Genomic DNA, 12,810 nt, shown 5'->3' on the forward strand with positions numbered 1-12,810 from the left:
ATGTGGAATCTCCCCCCAAAATGAACTTCTAAACACAGAGAACAGATTGGTGGTTGCCACTAGGGGATGGGGGTGATGGGCAAAATGGGTGAAGGTGGTCAAATGGTACAGACTTCCAGTTATAAAATAAATATCATGAGGATGTAAAGTATAGCATGGTGACTATAGTTAATAATACTGTATTATATATTTGAAAGTTGCTTAGACAGTAAATCTTAAAAGTTCTCATCAAGATAAAGTCTTAACTATGGATATTGATAGACTAGACTTACTGTGGTGATCATTTATCAACATATACATAAATCAAATAATTGTCTACCTGAAATTAATATGATATATGTCAATTATATATCAATAATAATACATTTAAAAATAATGATATAAACTTTTAAAAATATTTTATTCTTGACTATAAATAATACAGTGATGTAGTTAACATTCACTGTTGAAACAAATAAACTCCAAAATTTCAGAGGCTTGACATAATAGAAGTTTTCTTCTGATTATATAATATCAGAAAGGATCTTTCTAATAAATGTGTCACTCTCTCTTATGGTAAAATTAAGGGACTTCAGCTCCTTCCAACTTATGGCTTTATTATCTTCAGCATCTGGTTTTCAAATTTGCCAACTTGGGAACAAAAACATAGAGAAGGATTTTAATGGACCAGGTTGCGTAGAACATACATCACCGATGCTCACATTCTATTGCCTAGAATTCAGTCAGTTAATTCAGTCTTGTCTTGTGACCAGAGGAAAAAGAAGCATTTGATAGCACTAGAAAATCTCCTCTATTGACAATAGTAAAAATAATAAATAAAATAATAAAAATAAACTTATTTTTTATTAAAAACAAATATATAATATGCAACTAAAATAGCTAAATTTTCTGCATGCGTAAATTTTTGAAGTTTTGCAAATCATAGTTGTTTCAGGGCAGCATTAGGTAATACCTCAAGGAAAGTGGGAGGAGAATCACTGTTGGTAATAATGGATTTAAATATATATTACATCTTCTCTGCTGTGATTAAATTGTCTTTTTTTTTTTATCCTTATAATGTAGCTGACAAAGAGCTTGTGTTAGGAGTAGGAGGAGGGTCAGCTCTGCATTTTCTTATCCTTCACTTGTGTTTGCATTTTTAGTGCTGTCTTCAAGCTTTAGTTTCTTTGCATGATTCTTTTTAAGCTTCTGTTCTATTTTCTGAGTGTGTGTGCATGTGTTTGTGCGCGTGTGTGTGTGTGCGCGCGCGCGCATTCTCTTGAAAATCAGTTAATCCTTAAATCCACATAACTGGATCTTCATTAAAGTGTAGGGCCATCACTGCCAATTTCTTGGATTTGTGTCACACATCCCCTTCCCTGGCCCTTTCGTCAAGATAACCTATTTGTCATATGTGGCTCAAGACCATGTGATGTCGGGATAGGGTGGTGTGGCCAGTGTAAACGTCAGTCTGGCTATAATTTCTTTTTTTAAATTATTTTTAGAAAAAAACCAGTGTAGAATCCTGGTATTTTTTCTCCATCCCACCAATTGTCCATTACCCCCTGCAGAGTGTGTGTATTGGAGTACACCAACTTTAAAGAAGGAAAATGTCAAAGCAAGTGCCCTTGCCAAAGACTGCTGTAAAAAGATTTGATGAGTTAGGGCACAATGGAAGTTTGGGCCAACTGAATCCTGTAGCTAATATAGTGTTAATTGAAAAAAAATTTTTTTTTTAAATTCCTTTACGCAAAGTAAATGCTGTTTATCTTAGACAAGCTTTAGGATAGTAGTGAATCTTGACTGTACTCCCTGGAGGTTGAGGAATGGAGAGCTTCTATGCCACTCCTTTCATATGAAACAGCGTGCCTTAATAGAGAGTGGAGAAAATGTTAGATTAATATCTTCTAAAGAAAATTGAGTTTCTTCTGAAGAACATACACCTAATGAGAAGTCCACGCTATTTCATCTTGGCTCTAGGGGCTGTTGGGATACTTCCTAGGAAATAAGTTTGAATCACTTTTCACCTACAAGATGAATGGATGATCCACTGCCCAATTGTTCTTTTCCATAAATTGTAGCCACCAAAAGTTTAACTTAAAAAAAAAATTAATATAGGTATAATTGGTTACTTTCTGGCTATAAAAATACCTAAATACCCAGTCATAGCATGTTTATTTTGGGGATAATTTCTGAAATCTACTTTTTGGTGTTATATTCTTTCAGATAAAGTATTTAGGCAATGAATACCAAAGCAACCAAGTGAGAAGGCTCGATTTGTGACCTTATTCAAAAGTTGAAGGTGCATCAACAAAAAATAATAACTTAAATGGAATAGGTTTTCTTTATAGCAATAAGCAACTAGAAGAATTCAAAGCTGTTTTAGATTAAATAATAAAATTTTATCTTCAGGCTTAAGAGTTCTTGCTTCCAGGTCTCAGTATCAGTGAACATGCATCTGAATTTTACACTGTCAGTAGCAGATAACAGGGAGGAAATTTCAAAGAGGCAGAATAATTCTCTCTTTTATCCCTTTATAAATTATTAATGCATCATTAAAAGATCATAATTTCAGAGTCTGACTTTTGAAGCTGTGGAAGCATCAATAACTATGTTTCTTACAATTTATTTCTTTTTGTCTGAAATGGGGAGTGGAGTTGTGTTTGCAGGGAAGACCAGTGCAACAAGAAATTCTAGTGCACTACTTCCTATGCCATGGAGGTCTTACTTTAGGTATTAGTGAGGCTACAGTAAGTCTGTATTATCACCATTGTTTGCTCCAGACCTAGTTTACTTTCTAGTCTCTCTCTCTCTCTTCAATGTGCACGACATACAAACACCTTAAAAACCATGGAGATTCTGTGCTAGGAAATAATTTCTAATAGAACATAAAACAAGATGAGCATATATATTTTCATATATTTTATAAAGAAAAGCACTTGCTATATTAGTGCTTACTGTATGATTGCTAAGTGAATAAATCAGGTTATCAAGGAATAATTCAAGGAAAAATTCATTTTGACTTATTATTTGGCAGTTGATTGAAAAAAAATTTGTTTTGTTTTGTTTTTTTACCTTGACCGTTCTTAAAACTGAAGGTTTCTTCTAAAGGCTTCATGTTATCAAGTGTATTACCATCTGAAGGTTTAACTCTCTTCTAAGCTAGACCAGTATTCTTTCTTTCTTTCTTTTTCTTTTTCTTTTTTTTTTTTGAGGAATTTTTCATTTATTTTCATTTGCTCCTGGAATAAATAACTTGTTTTTGACCATTTTGTTTTCAAATATTCACCCACAAAGCTCTTGCTTTTTCTTAGGCTACACAATAATCAAAGCCCTGTCTTATGTTAGCTGAGTAGTTAATGATGAATGGAATACTTCAGAGTGATATCAACAGTAGGACTCTCAAAGACTTAGTACTCACACCTACAAAGTGCGTGAATCTAGCAAAACAGTGCCCGAGTTAATCATTTTTGTTTTCAGCTCCTGGTTCTCTTTTATTGGTCTTCTGGAGAGCTCAAATAATTGCTTGCTTCACAGTTTTCACATTGGAATGCTCTCATTTTTCTAAGTTCCTTGCAATTGCTTTATAGAGAAGATGCCTTCCAACCAAGAGTCAGTGGATCAATTCATCAGCAAGTTCTTTTAGAGGATAAGTCACGGCACTAAAATAGAGGAAGAACTTACCTGTTAGAAATAATGGCTTTATCTCTCTTTCTTTTGCTTCAACTGGACTGCTGTTTCTGAAAGTAAAGTTCATAATCCATATATATCACAATTTCATGTTATGAATACAGAAAGTCCTAACCCAGACTTATCTGAGCAGAACACTATAAGTTCTGGAAATTTGCTTCCTAACAGGCGTCTAGGTGATTCTTAGGCATGATGAATTCTGATGATCATTATCCTATAATTCAGCGCTTCTCTTATTTTAATGTGCATTTGAATTATTTCGGGATCTTGTTAAAATATAGATTTTCTTTTAGTGGATCTGGAGTGGAGCCTGAGATTCTACGTTTCTAACAAGCCCCAGGTGACAGTAATGTCTCTAGAACTCACTTTCAATTGACTCCCCTGTAGGTGAAGTATAGACAGACGACTGTTGCTGACTCTGGGTAGATGTGACAGAGTTTCTAAGACGAAGTGCCTCGGTGCCCTCAGTGATGCTTATTGTTTGGGAAAAAGAAGTTTTCTATGTCTATTGAGATCTTAGAAACAAAGAACTGATCAAGTAGAAGAATCATGGACAGAAAAATTGTATTATAATAAAACATATTGTAAGAAAAATTAAAAAAAGGAAAGGTATTGGGCACTGTCTGACTGCTGATGTGCAGGAATGAGGGGTCTATACTTATGACATTAAATAATGAGCAGGCTATACCAGCCTGGGTCTCACAGTTTTATACTCAGTTCACACCATCAACATATCTGAAAACAAGGGTGCGCATCCTCTGGCTATGGCTGAGGTTTTTCATTGGCCAGGGTTCATTGGGACCATCATTATGTTAAGATCTTAGGACCTTTGGCCACTTATCCTCTTATCTATGAGATGTAAGACTTCTTCTTTTCTTTGATGAGAGGCAGAAATATTGAGGAAATGTTTGAAGTGGGGCAGGAGAAAAGTCAAGTATCTTTCTAAGCTGAGGTCGAGGAGCCTACAAAGAAGGGAAGATTAAGAGAGCATTTGGCAGAGCTCTCCTGGTGAGTGATCAGATTAATTAAAGGAGTGGTGGTAACAGCATGCCTTTTCCTGGCATAGGAGGGAGGAAAGCAAAGATGAGTACAGAGTGAAGTAAGTTTGATGGTAGGTAAAGCCCTTTTTTAAAACTACAGAAGTTTGGAGAAGGAAAAGATTACTGCTAAGAAAATTAACCAGGAGATGTTTCCAGGAGGAACGATAATTGAGTCAATAGCACTAAATGTAGCAGAGTGGTATGATAAGATAGAACTAATTTGATTTGGCAACTTATTAAGTGCTTTAGTGAGAAATCAGTTTAAGAGGACTCTGCTACAGGAGATGTGGAGAGAAAGCAAGATTTAGCAGGCTGTGAAGTGAATGGAAAGAGAAAATGGACACTTTAATGTATGCTTCCCTTTTAAAAAAATTGGCAGTGACTAATGAAATCTAAACTCCTTAGCTTAGCTTTCAAAGCCTCTTAAAATTTTGTTCCATCACATCTGTCTAACCTTGCTTCCTGTATCATTCATGTATGGCCTTCTTCTCAAGTAAGACCAGTCTCTTTACTGCTGTTGAAAATGTAGTGTCCATTTCTACATGTCAATATTCATGTTACTGCTAGTCTGTGTACAGGCTGGAGCTTGTTTTTTTTTCTTTCTTTCTTTTTACACTGTACAAAAGATGTGCTCCCAGATTATTAGAGAGGAAAGGAGGATGTGTGGATCTTGAATGACTCTTGCCTTGGGTGAAAGTTGATGTGGGGGTTAGAGGGAGTGCCTGGCTGCAGTAGAAGGAGGTTTCAACAAAATATCAATCTTTTAAACACTGCCAAGACTAGACGCTTAAAAGTCTGTAAGTAATATCTGGATATCAAACATTACACACAGATACCTGTTGCCTCCAGAGGTCATTGGTATGTCTCTGTATTATTTATATCATCTTTTATGTTCATTAAATTTTTTATCATTTTCTCCATACAAAATTCTATATTTTGTGCTATGGTTGTTTCTGATAATATCAATTGATGGTTATTGTGAATATGATATTTAAAACTAGTTTTTTTCATGCTTACTGATGTTCTGTTAGATTTTTATTGTTTATCTGGTATGTAGCCACCTTGTTCTTCACTCTTATAGTAGTTCTAATAGTTTGCCTTTTAATTCTTTTGCATTTCCTTGAAAGAATCATATTCTCAATAAGTAATGACATAATTTCGTGTCTGCCTTTGTAATATTTATCTCTTCTTTCTTTTTCTTATCTATAATAGTCCCTACTTATTCAAAGGGGGCATGTTCCAAGACTCCCAGTGGATGCCTGAAAACTTGGATAGTAACAAACCCTATATATATTACGTTTTTTTCCTATGTATACATACCTGTGATAAAGTTTAATTTATATATTAGGCACAGTAATACCAATAACTAATAATAAAATAGAACAGTTATAACAATATATTGTAGTAACAGTTATGTGAATGTGACATTAAGTAAAATAGAAGTGCTAAATATCACTACAACAGCAATCATATTATCATATATATCAATGAACACATTGTGCATTTTAAATGTATACAACATTATATGTCAAACATATTCAATAAAAAATAAAAAGAAAAAGAAGATTTTTGAGATGTTTGCTGTGTTTACTTGGAGGGTTTACGTGCCTGTTTCCAGGTGTTGGCTGGTTAGGTAGTTGAGGTTCCTGGCAGAGTGCCGTGTTAATGTGTCAGAGTAAATCCTCATTACAGAGAACATACTTGCACCTCTGAAAAGTGACTTTTGTGACAGGCTCCTTTCTGCTGACAGTTGCCTCTTTGTGGGTGGAAGTGAAAAAACTGTAATGTGTTCCTGACTGCATACACATTTTGCAGCTAACCACCATTATCCTACATTCTCATTCTCAGTGATTTTACCTTTCTTTTTTTGTATATGTAGTGTTTGTACTTAAATGACCTTATAGAGTCCTTTAATTCACTGCATGTGATTAGCAATCAAAAAAATGCTGAATATAATGGCTCCCAACACCGCATTAACTACTTCTTAAGTATCCGTTCTACCTGTATTCATTATCTTACTTCACCTTTGTTCAATAGGTTCTACTTTTGGTGTGATCTCATGCTCCATAAACTGACTGAACATTAATTGTGACTTCGACTAATCACTTTGCTTGCTCTCGATTTGGAGTAAACAGCAGAAACTACAGCATTTGGAACTTTTCTATGGACTAGCTTTCTTGATAACCTCCAGTAAGATCTGTGTGCTAAACAGGACAAATAAACCATAGCGCCCATATGCATATGAACATGATAAAAAAACACAGGGGTGATGATGACTAGCAACTTTTGCTGAACAGAATGTGGAAACGTTGTATTTATTTCTCTCCCAAGCTTCTTTCTTACTGAGAGAAAATAAGTTTCAGAATTCTATAGGCGGTAACAAGTTGTTTAAAAGATAAAAAAAGCTTTGTTAGAAAATTAAATAGCTCTAGATATAGTGCTAAAAGAAGTTTGGCAATTGAGATATGTATCCAAATTATGATACCCAGAAAAGGAGTGATCATGCAAATCTGATTTTCAATTCTGGAAATTTTAGCTGGTTAACCAAATGTTGCGACTGAATCATTCAGTCTCCTCAGATTAAATTTATTGTTTTGTTTTTAGAAGATGAGATCAGAAATAGCAAAAATCTTTAAAAGTCCTTGGTAAGTGACATGTACGTAATGAGTATTGATGGCCCACTCTTTACTAATGGCTCATTCACTTCCGCCCTGACTTTCAGGCTCAGGACTGGATATTGGTTCTCCTAACTCAGTGCTCAGAGGCAATTTACATTTTGTATTATTTTCTTTCCTCCCTGAAACTAGTTACTTCAAAGAGCATAGTATTTGTCAGTCCATGAAAGCACAACCTCCGGTGAACTAGAAACTGAGCTACTGTCAAGCCTGCTCTTTCTACTTATTCACATACTTGTATTTTTCTACCTGAAATAAATGCCTGTTTATTTATATGTTAACCCATACAATTCCATGTTTTCCTTTAGATGAGGCTATGTGATGTGCATTCACAATTTAACAAACAGAGGGTATTTAAAAATGATAAGGTGACAATGTGTTATTGCTAGACGGTTTTGCAGAGCAGTTTTACATTTTTTTTTTTTATGTTTAAGGTGACGACCCTTGTTAACACAAGCAACAAAGGCCCATCTGGTAAAAAGAAAGGGAGATCAAAGAAAGCCCATGTACTGGCCGCATCTGTAGAGCAAGCCACTCAGAACTTCCTGGAAAAGGGAGAACAGATCGCGAAGGAAAGTCAAGATCTCAAAGAAGAACTGGTTGCTGCTGTGGAAGATGTACGCAAACAAGGTAAGCAGAGTAATACTGTTCAGAGAGATATGTATTGATGTTTAAACAATGGATTTTTCTTGAAAATCAATGCTTATTTGCTCAAAGGAGTTGTCTTATTTTTTTCTGCTCTCTCTGCACTTGTCATTTTTAATATTTGCTGGAATTAGGTGAATAAACAAGTAACAGGTATCTTTTTGTTGTGGCAGTCAGTGTAGCACAGCTACAAACACTCCACGTCTGCTCTTCAAAGACTTTAAGATGTTTTCTCTTAGTAGATGAAACCTCTCTTGAGTAAAAACTCAGGCCTTAGGGAGGATAGGATGAGAAGACTTTATACTATTAGTCACCAAAAACCCAGGATTTTAAGGATGAAGGGAGGAGGAGAATGTAAAACAGTCTAATAAAATTTTTGTTGCTTTGTATGATTCCCAGATTTATATTTTTTGTCTACAGCTTTCCTCAGAAATCTAGCTAACTAGTTATCGATGGATCAATCAATTATAAAGCTAAATAACTAGCTAAAATGCTATTTATTCTCCATATTTAAATTAAAAAAAAATTTTTACACACAAAATAAAATGTACCGCACACCTGTTCTTAAGTATGTAGTTCAGTGGTGTTACGTATATCCGTATTAATTAACTAGTCTCCAGAACTTCCTTATCTTGCTGACCTGAAACTCTCTACCTATTTACACACGGACTCCTCCCTTCTTTCTCCCCTTAGCCCCTGGCAACCACTATGCTACTTTCTTATTCTATGAGTAACTACTCTAGACACCTCTTTTAAGTAGAATCCTACCATAGTTGTCTTTCTGTGACTGGCTTATTTCAGTTAAAATAATGTCCTCATGATTCATCCATGTTATATAGCATGTGTCAGAATTTTCTTCCTTATTGGGATGAAATAATATTCTATTGTATGTATATACCACATTTTCTTTCTCAGTTCATCCACTGATGGATATTTATGTTCCTTCCATCTTTAAGCTCTTGTGAATATTTCTGCTATAAACATGAATATACAAATATCTCTTCATGATTCTGCTTTTAGTTCTTTTGTATATGTACCCAGAGGTAATATTATTGGATCATGTGGTAATTCTATTTTTAATATTTTGAGGAACCTCCATACTATTTTCCATAGCAGCTGCACCATCTTATATTCCCACCAACAGTGCACAAGGGTTCCACTTTCTCCACATCCTTGCCAACACTTGATATTTAGTTATTTTTTTTTTCTTTGTATTATAGTCATTATAATGGGTGTAGGGTGATGTCTCATTGTAGTTTTGGTTTGTATTTCTGTAATGAATAGTTATACTGAACATCTTTTCATGTGCTTATCAGCTATATGCATATATTCTTTGGAGAAATGTCTATTCAAGTCCTCTTCCCATTTTTATATTAGGTTGTTTTGTTGTTGTTGTTGAGTTATAAGGGTTCTTTATGTGTTCTGGATATTAACCCCTTATCAGATATTGTTTTGTAATATTTTCTCCCATCCTGTAAGCCTACCTTTTTACTGTGTTGATTGTGTCCTTTGAAACACAGACATTTTAAATTTTGATGTAGTCCTACTTGGCACATTTAGTTGAAAATTCTATGGCACCATGAAATCAAAACGAGTATCTCCCCAGCCTGGCCTCCCTCCTGCATTTCTTACCTCAGTGAATGCAACACATATATATTTAGTTGCACGTTGCAGAAATCTTGGTACCATCCCTGTTATTTCTCTCCTTAAAATATAATTTATTATAAAGTCCCATAGGTTTTAACTCCTAAATATCTCTTAAATGGATCAATTCCTGTTTTGGTTATTCAGAGTCACCGTGTTTTAGACTGCTCCATCCTGTCTCCTTTCTCACAGTTAAGGATGACTCGTTTGCATTTCCCAGCTCAAAGAACACCTTCACAGTGAAACCTTTCCAGACACTCCTTCCATGTTTTTTATGGCTCTTTTCCTTGTCACTTTTCACAAGATAATTTAATATTTGTGGGATGACTTGATTGATAACTTTCTTCCCTCACTACCTATAAATTAAGAGAGACCATACATATGTCTTTTGCTGACCACTGGTTTGTACTCATAAAACTTCAATAAACATTTATTGAATGAAGGTATAGATAAATGAAAGTTCTTTCTCCTGTCTTCTTATAAACCTACCACTTTTTAAATTCACAGCTAGATATTTAGTCCCTGGAAATACCAGCTCTCCTTCCACACCAACATCCACATTCTTCATGTTGCCTGCTGCCACTCTCTTCTCTTTAAAAGTTCATTTTGTTTACATTACACTAATGTATATGTTACTCTAATTTGAAAATTTAAATTCTACATATTTCATCTAATGTGGATGGACTATATTTGTATATATCTTTGAGCAACGTATAATCTGACAAGTTTTCAAGTGCTATTGAAAACTGCTATTCCTTTAGAATTACAGATGGATACTTGTTTGCTTTCATATATCTACAGCCTGAGGACTTTGTTTCTCTCCCTCTCTCTCTCTCCCTCCCTCCCTTCCTTCCTCCTTCCCTTTCTTCTTCTTTTTATTTCTTTTAGGTTGACTGACGTATAATAAATTGCACACATTTAAAATGTACAGTTTGATAAGTTTTGACAAATGTATACATTGTGAAACCATCCATACTCAAGTGAGTCTCTCCTTGGTAGAGAGGTTTTTGACTGAATGGTCCCTAGGCCACTTTCTCAAAGCTTTTTTCTTTTATAGTGACATATTTTCCCTGTTAGTTTCTTTGACCATCTCTTAGCTTTCCCTTATTTTTTCTTGCAACTAAGTTAGTATTGAAACCTTCTGTAGAAATTAATATTTTAGTTTTCTTGATGCTTGTGTGAAATGGTGTTTTTAAGTTTTTGGCTGGACCGTCCTAGTGATATTAGAGTGAGAAATTTTAAAGATGCTAATTTAGGAAAGCTTACAATGGTTGCTCTTAGGATATTTAAAACTTTTTCTATGTTATTCATATTCATTTCTCGTTACAGAAAAATTATGCATCAGAAATGATGCCTGCATGTTAGCTGTATAAAGCTCAACTGCCACATGTCTCTCTGAGCAGTGTCAAATTCAAGGAAACATTACTTTATTATACAAAATGACAATGTTTTACTGGCAAAAGCCTTTAAAATTCTCTTCTCCTTTTTCTCTCACTCTCAGATATCTCCCGTACACTTCAGCTGCCTGTCATGTGTGAGAAGTGCCTCTTCTCCATGGCAACAAAGTCCTCAGTTTCCCTTCCAATTCTGTGTACTTAGGCTTGCTTTCTTTTGCTTCTCAGTTCTTTATTGTGTCATTTCCTTAGCCTGTCTGGCTGTGCCCAATTTTCCTGTTTGCCCATTAACCAGATTTTATTTACAAATGAAAGTCTGAGTTGACTTTCAGAGAGAGGTGGAAGAAAGGAACTTGAAAACAAGTGAGGAGCATGATAGAAGTATTTAGTTATTGGGAACTTTAAAACATAGTATCTTTCTTTCTATTATAGAAATCTACTTTCTAATATGTAAGATGATATTCAGAAATTGTGGCAACACTGACATTTAGTAGCAATTTCCTCCTTTAAAGTGGCTTCAGCATCCATACATTCCTGTGTATTACATATTATTTAGTGTAGGAACTAAACCTATTAGAAGTGATCTATTGCTATTGAGTTGTTTTTGCTTTTTTAAATCAAATGATCAAAAGTGTTGCCACTTAAAATTTTTTCAGAATGAGTAGATGCCACAAGTTTTAATATTGTGCATCTCCATTTTCAGATTTTTAATTTAGAACCATTTACTATTGTTTTTTTTTTAAGTTTCACGACATTTATTGTTATAATTACTGTAATTTGGCAAGATCATACATGAAATTATCCAACTATGTCATTATTGTATCTCATATGATTAACTTTATTGTTTGAAATGCTTTATAATTTAAAAAATGTTACCCTTTTAAACCTAGACTGCATGCCAAATTTTTAAAGTGCTCTGTATGGGTGGCGACAGTATTTTTACTAGAATATTATAGTAGAAGATTTTCCTGTACCTTTAAGTTATAATCTGAAAAAAAGTATTTAGTAGGCTTATGACAGTGTTTGTGTTAAAATAAGTAATATATATATATATATATATATATATATATATATATATATATATATATAAAATATATAAAATCATTGTATTCAAAACTTAGAAATGTGATATTTTAGACGGGTAAAGATGGGATATTTGGTCAGGGGTGTGTGTGTGTGTCTGTTTTATCATAGATAAATTAATTGAATATGCATAGATTGTCTTCCTAATTTAAGTTTAAATGTCATTAAGATAGGAACAATGATGTATATATATTTATCTCTACTCCTAAAGCTGGCATTGTTCTCTAGCACATGACAGGTTATGTTTAAGAAAGAGACTTATATGTTAAGTCAGCAAAGCTTTGGATATTTTTGTTACTTTGGCCAATAACTATACAATTTAAGCTAAATCACTAAACCACCTTCAGCATCAGTTTCTATATTTTTCAAATACAGAAAATAATTGTTGTTTGCTTCATTGGGTTGTTTTACAAAATGAAGCCACAGAAGATTAAAGCAAACTTAAATTTTATAGAGATTTCAGAGTAGATTAATTAATTGTAATTTAGTAAACCAATCCATACTCCATATGGCAATAATGCTCTTCCCTGGGCCCTTCCAAGCAGGATGTTGAAGAGTTGAATCAGCATCCAGTAGTGTCCCAGAAGAGGACTGAGTATCTCATGTGGCTTAGAGCTGGTGGTAGTTGTAAGTGGTCCCAGAAAACTATGATTGGTTACT

The 12,810-nt window shown here is 34.3% G+C and overlaps 1 protein-coding gene across 2 annotated transcripts in view; it reads left to right on the forward strand.

Annotated features, from left to right (window-relative positions):
• Positions 1-12,810, forward strand: part of CTNNA2 (catenin alpha 2) — a 990,025-nt gene that overhangs the window by 187,882 nt on the left and 789,333 nt on the right. For both annotated transcript variants that reach the window (XM_039852490.1, XM_039852491.1), the window contains exon 3: positions 7,819-8,014. In XM_039852490.1, coding sequence (XP_039708424.1) covers positions 7,819-8,014 — 196 coding nt within the window. The remainder of the gene's footprint in view (positions 1-7,818; positions 8,015-12,810) is intronic.

Source organism: Pteropus medius, unplaced genomic scaffold (genome assembly GCF_902729225.1).
Source record: "Pteropus medius unplaced genomic scaffold, Ma_sr-lr_union100, whole genome shotgun sequence".
NCBI classification, from domain to species: Eukaryota; Metazoa; Chordata; class Mammalia; order Chiroptera; family Pteropodidae; genus Pteropus; species Pteropus medius.